Below are 8,622 nucleotides of genomic sequence, written 5' to 3' on the forward strand. Positions count from 1 at the left end.
ATGGTTGTTTGTGTGGTCTACCACGCCTGTTTTTTGGTCCCTCCACAACCGCTGGTTCATTTTTACATCCACTCTTGATATGTCCAGCTTGACCACAACGGCTGCAATGTGGTATCCTACCATGTCTTGTTGATTTTCCATGATTTTTAAGTGATTCAACGGGCTCTTTCTTCCTATCACGTTTCTTTGGCCGACCTCTTGGCTTACGAATGTTTGGAATTGCAATAGGAGGTTTCCCTGTTTTACTCCAGAACTGCTCACCATTGACAGGTTTGATATTTTCCACATATGTGTTCTTGAAGCATGAAGTTTCATAATAGCTAGCCACATATTTCTCTGGATCATCTTGGTTGTCATCTAATACGCATACATCATGTTTGCATGGTATTCCTGTCAATGCAAAACATAAACAACTCCAAAAATAAGCAATCAACATAAACCACAACAAATTTAATATTTAAGGAACCAAAAAACATACATGTAAGATCCCATCTTCGGCATGCACATTGGTGTCTTGCTAAGTCAACTGTATATCCAACATTAAACTCATTTACCTCATAAATATAGGAGCTACTGCGTAATGTGCTGCAATACTTCTTATCAACCCGTGCTTTCTCCAATATTGCCATTGTGATTGGTGTGAGAAAGGAATTACACTTATCTGCTTTTGCCCACCTACGTGAAATCCTAACCATGGCTTGTCTTCTAATATCTTCCAACATGGTAATGACATGCTTACTTCTTGCTATCTTAATTGTTCTATTAAATGCTTCTGAAAGATTGTTGTGCACATCAGCACAATGAGACTCAGGATTAAAGAATGCTCTACACCACTTCTCTGGTTCATAATTTAATAAAGCCTCATAGACAACAAGATCATACGCATACACCAACTTCATCTTCTCCTCATACTCCCCTTGATGGTAGTTGTATGCAACACCCCAAAACAAGTTTGATGATGTCCTTTATATCTGCAGCTGATAAATTGACATTCCTTCTTATCTCCTCTCTGAATAAGCCTGCTATAACACCTTGCTTCAGCATTGAAACTCTGCTAAACTTCCCATGGTTGTGCTTGTAGTGACATAATTTAACCATCCACTTGTTTATTGGAAGCTCAACTGAGCAAAAAAATTTCCATGGACATTTATCCTTGCAACAAACAGCAGCAATCCTGTTTGCTTATGACTTTGCCATTTTAACATCATACTGAGTATTTAATGAGTATCTGAGCAATTGGTCTTTGAACTCTACTTCCTCTTCCCTTCTTTCTGTTGCTTGCTCTTCCGCCAGTTTTCGAGTTGCATTATCTAACTCTGCATTTCTCCTTGAACCTTCCTCAAATACGGACTGAAACCTATCATCATCACGACCATTTCCTGCATCTATAACAACCTCATCCCCATCATCAACCTCAATTTGATTTGCATTCAAACCCTATGACCCATTCTGATTTACAGTCTCTTGTTCTTGAATTTCATCTAAATCATCACCAAATTTCCCCTTTTCATTTTCACCATCACCTGCAGGTGTTTCGTCTTCAGATTCCTCAGGCTCATCATCTTCTTTTGGTGGCTTATCATCTTCATCTGAATTGTCATTGCCATATTCACTTCCTTCTTCTGCTCTTATCTCATCCTCATCAGGTTCATATCCACCATCAACTTCCCATTTACAATCATGTTCAAGATACACATCAACCTCACCGGCTGCTTCTGCAGAAAAACGCAGCTACATCATGTCATCACTAGTCTTATCAAACACATACTTCATCATTTTCGTTTCCTCACTTGCTTCTTTAAACCATACTAAGCTAATAGGTGTCGTAACATCTACAGATTGAATGAATTTTTCAAACTTCAGCCATCGAATCTCAGAAAGTTTCCAGGAAATGCTCTTACAACCCAATTCACAAATATAATTGTAACCATCATCTTCTTTCTTCATCGTTCCACCATAGTGGATTGAGAGTTTTACTAGCTAGTCATCACTGTATTATATAAAAAAATTGAACTCAATCAAAACCCAACTTAGATGCTACAACTAAAAATCAACTTAGATGTTACACTTTGAAGAAACTCAATTGTATAACAAGAAACTTAAATCAAAACTTTGAAGAACTCAGATTGTATAACCTTGAAGAACTCGATCTCATATATATATAAAAAGTTAAAGAACTTGATTTTAAATAAAAACCCAGAAAAACCCATAAACTGTATCTCTCTTAAAATCGATTTTAAGAATTCAATTTGACATAAAAACCTAGACATTCGTATACCCACTCCTTTGAAATCGAATTTGACATCAAAACCCAAAATAATTTGGAGTTAAAGGAAAGATGAAGGTAAAAAATCTACAACAAAGCAAAATAAAGTAGACTCATAGAAATCATACCTCATCTTTAACTGTCTGTGTATCTGTCACTATTCTTCTTCTTCTTCTTTTTCTGGTTCTTCTTCTTACGTATAAGTCTTTTTGTTTTACTAACCCTAACCCCCAAATCGATTTGATTTTGGGAGTTTTTTTATTTTATTTTGTTTCTGTTTTTATTTTAATTGTTTTGTTAATAGAAAAATATATTAAAATTTACATGTGGGTTATTAAACGACTGGAATTATTATTCATTTGACGGAGTTAACTGTTCTGTTAATAGAATTAACTTTTTCGTTAACGAAGTTAACTGTTCTGGTGATAAATGTGGGCCCACGAATAAAAATGCCATATTGAAGGTTTAATTAATAAATTTAATACTTTTATGGTTTTAGTTGGGAGTATAATAGTTTGGAGGTTTAAACTGGAAGTCATTGCCACCTTCATGGTTTTTTATGGATTTTCCCTATTATTATTAGATGATAAGTATTATATTAATGCATCTACAGTTTTTTTTTGTTTTGGGACAAATTTAATACATCTATAATTATGTTACATGTTACATTTGCTTGGTTCATGTTATATATATAACTTTTTTGTTTATCATTTTATACGCAAATTTTACGTTTTGCAAACATATATAACTCACTTTTAATTTTACATTTTCTTAAAAGCCGTTCTTCATAATAATAAATTTATAGTTTTTCAAAATCGTTGGATGACTAATATAAAATATGAATCCCTATTAGAATATTAGATATAATAGATATTTTTTAATGACGTATCTTGATATTAACGGAACTCTAAACATCAAGATTTTTTTGTCAATAACTTTAATTATTTAGGTTAAATGAGCAAATTTTGAGAAATATTATTTATATATTTGATATAATACAGTTTGGTGCGAAATTTCCGCGCCAAATTATCCGCTTTAAAATTCAGATAACAAGATAAAAAATATATATATATATATATATATATATATATATCCCTTATCGCTCGGCTGGCCACTTGTCACCCTAATCATACATTTTTTTTGTTCAGACTCACATCTTTATGTAGAGAAGTTAATTATCATCGAAGGTTGGCGGCTCGTTGTTTGGTAGCGAACATAACCATCATGTTTTTAAAAGGTTGTTAGTTTTTTTGTAGGACCCATCCACAAACTTGTCTGCTAAAAAGTTCGATTTTATAATTCCCGCCTATTCGATTCAAACTAATCAGTTAATGATTCAAACACATTTCATTTAATCGTTACTGCAGTTACTCTATTATGAAAATTATTCTTACACAATTAAATTTAACAATATCATCAAATTTTTCAGTTTCCATTCGTGATGATAAAATAGCTATTTGTCTATGAACTAAATAATAACCAAAAACTTAACAAATACCAAAATATATTGTGATTTCTACTACATTTAGTATTTCAGATTTCTACTACTCTGTAAAATGTGTGCCGTTTTGTGAGAAATGGAGACCGACGTTTTGTCGTTTTCAGATAAACAAAGTAAACAACTCCTTGCCGTTTTTTTCTCCAGGGTTTTTAAGGCTTTTTTTTTTTTTTTTTCATCAACGAGGACATCGTTATCGCTCACTTTCGTTTACACTTGGCTTAAGCAGCGAGAAATGTCTGGCGACTCGGCGATTACGGCTATGAGGACGGCGGAGATGAATCAGAATTACGGTAGGAGTAATTCGAAGGACGTTGATGCAACAACAGCGTTCGAGTCGAAGATTCTGGAAGCTATGCGGTCTCGAGTAACCTACCTCAGAAACAAAGCAGAGTAGTCTCTCAATCTCTTCGTCTCTAACCTCTATTCTCTATAGTCGTGAATTCTCTGTGTGCGATTGATTGTGTTCGATTGTTTTTCTAGGCATTGACGATATATACATTTCCTGGTTCGATTAGGGTTCGTATCATCAGATGATATTTGAATGGTAGAATCATTAGCAGTTTTTATTTTATTTTGTAGCTCCTTCACATTCGTGAGTGTTCGGAGAATGCTAGAGGAAGACATGGGATTGGAGAAGTTTGCTCTGGATGATCATAAGATCTTTGTTAAAGTGCATTTGGTTAAGGTGGCCTTTCTCTTCATACTTTGTTATGTAACTATTTGAATTCTCATGTCACATGAGATATATTAATGTTTCTTTCTTGATGGCAGTGCTTAGAAGAACCTGGTAACGATGATGCTTCCGAGAATGCTCAAGAAACTGAGAGGACACTGTCTGAAGAGAACGGGGAAAAGAACGATGTAAGGGACGATACTGGTGTTTATGAGGAAATGGAAGGTTCCGCTGAGAGGGGACTTCTGACTGGAGAGAACAAACCCAATAGGGTGGCTAAAGATATGATGAGTGATATAAGGAGAGTCCTCCGAGAAAGAACTTCGTATATTTTAAGGCTAATGTAGAGTAAGTTTAATGATTGCAATTAAGGAATTACGGTTAAAATGTTTCTTCTTTCATGGCTTAAGAAGATAGAATTTTCTGTTTAGTAATGGCTTTCTTTATTTTTCAGGACAATTACAATGGGTTCACTTCGTCGACTTTTAGAGGAAGATCTTAAATTAGAGAAGCTGTCTCTTGAGCCCTTCAAGAAGTTCATTAACAGCGAATTGGATGAGGTGAGTACTTTAAATTGATTGTGTAATCTCTGGAGTATAGTGGGAGGCAAGTCTTTTGATTTTTTTAATTGGTTAATTAGGTACTAGCAATTCCTGCTGCTCCTAAACGTTGGACTGTGTCTACTGGGAAAGATCTAAGGAAAAATGTGAAGAGCACACAATCTGAGGAGGTAAGTAGTGAAGAAAATTCTTATTCAGATGATGAGACTGAGAGTGAGGGTGATGTGGAGAGCGAGAGTGATACTGAGACTGAGAGTGAGGGTGCTGTAAAGAAGATNCACTTCGTCGACTTTTAGAGGAAGATCTTAAATTAGAGAAACTGTCTCTTGATCCCTTCAAGAAGTTCATTAACAGCGAATTGGATGAGGTGAGTACTTTGAATTGATTGTGTAATCTCTTTAGTATAGTGGGAGGCAAGTATTTTGATCTTTTTTAATGGTTAATTAGGTACTAGCAATTCCTGCTGCTCCTAAACGTTCGACTGAGTCTTCTGGAAAAGATCTAAGGGAAAATGTGAAGAGAACACAATCTGAGGAGGTAAGTAGTGAAGAAAATTTTGATTCAGATGCTGAGACTGAGAGTGAGGGTGATGTGGAGAGCGAGGGTGATGCTGAGACTGAGAGCGAGGAAGTAGCTGTAAAGAAGACAATGCCCCGAAAAAGAAGATTATCTAAACCAGAGATGATGGGAAAACGAAAAAGTGAAAATGGCAAACATGTATCTGGGAGAAAGAGGGCAAAACATACAGAAACGGATTCAGAGACTGAGAGTGATGCTGGAGATAGTGAAAAACCTTTTAAGGTATAACGTCTTGGTTGTGATTTTTTTTATCTCGAATCCCATTAATACCTTGTACAACTTACCCCATTTGGTTTCTGCATTTATGTTGTTCAACAGCAGACAAAGGAGATTGCAACTACTGTTTACGGAAAGCGTGTAGAGCATCTTAAATCAGTCATCAAATCTTGTGGGATGAGGTGTCTATCAAACTTTGTACATTCTTAAGAAGTTCGGTGTTTATTCATACTCCAGTCACTTTATTGTTTTTTTTTTTGGCAGAGTTCCTCCTAGCATTTACAGGAAAGCCAAGCAGGTTCCTGAAGAGAAACGTGAGGCTACTCTAATAGAAGAACTTAAGCAGATACTTGCCAAAGAGGGGCTGTCTTCAGATCCTTCAGAGAAAGGTAGTGTGACGCTGGGAATGATTTCTTATGCTTTAAACAAAACGTTTATCTTCCATTTTATTTATTGAGGTCAGTAGTTTTTACGAACTGATTCTTAGTTCAACTGATCTTAACGTGAATAAGCATGCTGACTGATGTTTGTGGTCTGTCGGAAGCTTCGATGAAATAGTTTATAAGTAAACATACTCTAAATAAACTCTCTGGCTTTACTATGACAGAGATCAAAGAAGTTAAAAATAGGAAAACTATATCAAAAGAGCTTGAGGGTCTCGATACAAGCAACATCGTATCAAGTTCAAGGAGAAGATCTACAACAAGTTTTGCACCTCCTCCCAAGCCAAAATTTACAGTGGATAGTGAGAGTGAGACTGAGAGTGATGAATCAGAAGATGCTGAGGGTAGCGAAGAAGAAGAGGAAGGTAATGAAGAAACTGAAGGAAGCCAAAGCGAAGAAGAAGAATCAAACAACGGTGAGAATCTTGACTCTCATCTAAATGACCAACTGATCAAGTTTTAAAACTGATGATCCGTGGCTTTTTTTTTTGCAGAGGATGATGGTGGAGAAGAAAGCGAATGATTTAACGATTATCTCGACTCAGTGTCTTACAGCAAGGAATCTTTAATCAACTGTAACTTGGGGTTTGTTTGTATCTGTGAATGACATTTTGTTCCTTTAGCCTTTAACCATTTTTATGACTCTGTGAAATGGATTTTTGGAGACGAATTGGATAGAAAGGATAAATAAAGATTAAGATGAATATTATTAAGCAGGTAATATGTCAAACTTTTAGTTACAGTGATAAGTGATAACTAAGTGGGTGGGAATCGTATACCGGATCACTGAATGATCTTTATACCCATTCCACGATGTAATCAAATACGAAAAAGAAGAGAGTTGATTGATAGTGATAACACATTGAATTAGGATGCTAAATGCATCTCGTATCAATTGGGTTTGTTCTTTTCGGATCAATCGAAAAGAAACTAGATATTGTTGGCGGTAGCATCAACTGACAACTCCTGGGTCTCTGAAAGAATGCTCCTGACTTGGTTTGCAAGATCTGTGACATGTTTATCTTTAAACCCTGATTGGTACCAAAGAACACAAAACAAGGGTTGGTACTTTATAATCAGAAACTGAATATTTCTGAGTGATCTGAAGAAGTTCTTTTTACCGAGTTGAGAGAGAGCCTTTTCGAGGTTGAAGAGATAGTCTCTGTTTGGCCCTGAGGGTCCTTCAGCTTTAACTATCTGTCTGCAACAAAAACAAGAAACAAATATCAAATGCAATCTTCGTTTTATAATAACAGGAAGGACCTTATAACAAAACCACCTACTTGGCAATATCTTCAAGAGGAGCTGGTCCTAAGTAGTTGTTGTTGCTCTTCTTGTCAGGGGAAGCTATGTATCTGAGCAAAATAAAGAAGATACGTTGTTACTTGTTTATATACATACCGACGTGATATAATCGTATGCGTTTCTTACACCATTACTCCTGTTACAGCCGGTTCTGAATTAGATTCCTGCAACAAGTACGCTTAATTGTCACACCCCAAAAGAAGACCAGAAGACCATTTTATGAAGTTAGAAGCACTCACTGTGAAGAAATCAAGATACTCTTTCTGATCATACTGCTTCTCCCTCACTTCCAAATGCTGACAAAGAATCCAAAAGATCACAAACGAAACATGAAATGAAACACACACAAATGTTTTTGTCATAATTCCAACAAAAGAAAAGAGAATCAAATCCACTTACTGTTAAAGCATCTCTTTTATCTTCCTCTTTGGTTATCTTATAAGCAACTCCCCACTGTGTAATCAAAAATCATAAGCTAAAAAAAAAAACAACTAATGAGAGAATTGGATTTGATGTTATAAAGATCATAAGACTTACACAGACTTCTCCATCAGCAGCTTCTAATGTCACTGTTCTTCCCGGGAAATCCGGAGTTCCTCTATGATCAGTACTACCTAAATTGCTTATTAACATTACTAATTACTATAACTAATTAAGATTATAATCAAGATTGTCTGATAAAGATATGTTATAGATAAAGAGAGAGACCTTGGTGAAAGACACGGCGATAGCCTTTGATGAAACCAGGGAGGCTTTCGTCGAAAGGGAAACCCGTTTTCCAGATAAGAGATCCGTACCCGAATACCCACATCGCCATTTTTACCGGTGAGACTGAGAAAAATGAGGTTCGATCGGATTGGAGAAGGAAGAGAGACTAAAGTGATCCAATTACAACATGTTTCACATTGTGTAACTTACTGTAACAGGTTTTAGAACACACCCCCTCTATTTTCTTTAATATCCAAATTCGACCCTGATCTCTAGAATTTATATGATTTGACCATACAAATTAGGCGTTATGACTTCGGCTTATTGGGGTCAAACGTTCAAGTTTTTTTTTTTTTTTTTTTTTTTTTTTT

At 35.7% G+C, this 8,622-nt stretch overlaps 1 protein-coding gene, 1 long non-coding RNA gene and 1 pseudogene across 2 annotated transcripts; 1 reads left to right on the top strand and 2 right to left on the bottom strand.

The window, feature by feature from the left end:
- On the bottom strand, nucleotides 7–2,498 carry LOC104742180. Its single transcript, XR_760471.2, has 3 exons — nucleotides 2,395–2,498; nucleotides 479–1,990; nucleotides 7–390 (listed from the first exon to the last, which is right to left on the bottom strand). It is a non-coding gene; the product is annotated as an uncharacterized LOC104742180 (long non-coding RNA).
- Nucleotides 3,954–6,824, top strand: LOC104742182 (annotated as a pseudogene).
- LOC104757964 (gamma-glutamylcyclotransferase 2-3) lies at nucleotides 6,927–8,440 on the bottom strand. Its single transcript, XM_010463149.2, has 8 exons — nucleotides 8,252–8,440; nucleotides 8,081–8,157; nucleotides 7,943–7,996; nucleotides 7,783–7,839; nucleotides 7,670–7,707; nucleotides 7,522–7,593; nucleotides 7,360–7,439; nucleotides 6,927–7,269 (listed from the first exon to the last, which is right to left on the bottom strand). The coding sequence occupies exons 1-8, from the start codon at nucleotides 8,358–8,360 to the stop codon at nucleotides 7,169–7,171; spliced, it is 588 nt and encodes a 195-aa protein (XP_010461451.1). The 5' UTR covers nucleotides 8,361–8,440; the 3' UTR covers nucleotides 6,927–7,168.

Source organism: Camelina sativa, chromosome 14 (genome assembly GCF_000633955.1).
Source record: "Camelina sativa cultivar DH55 chromosome 14, Cs, whole genome shotgun sequence".
NCBI lineage: Eukaryota > Viridiplantae > Streptophyta > Magnoliopsida > Brassicales > Brassicaceae > Camelina > Camelina sativa.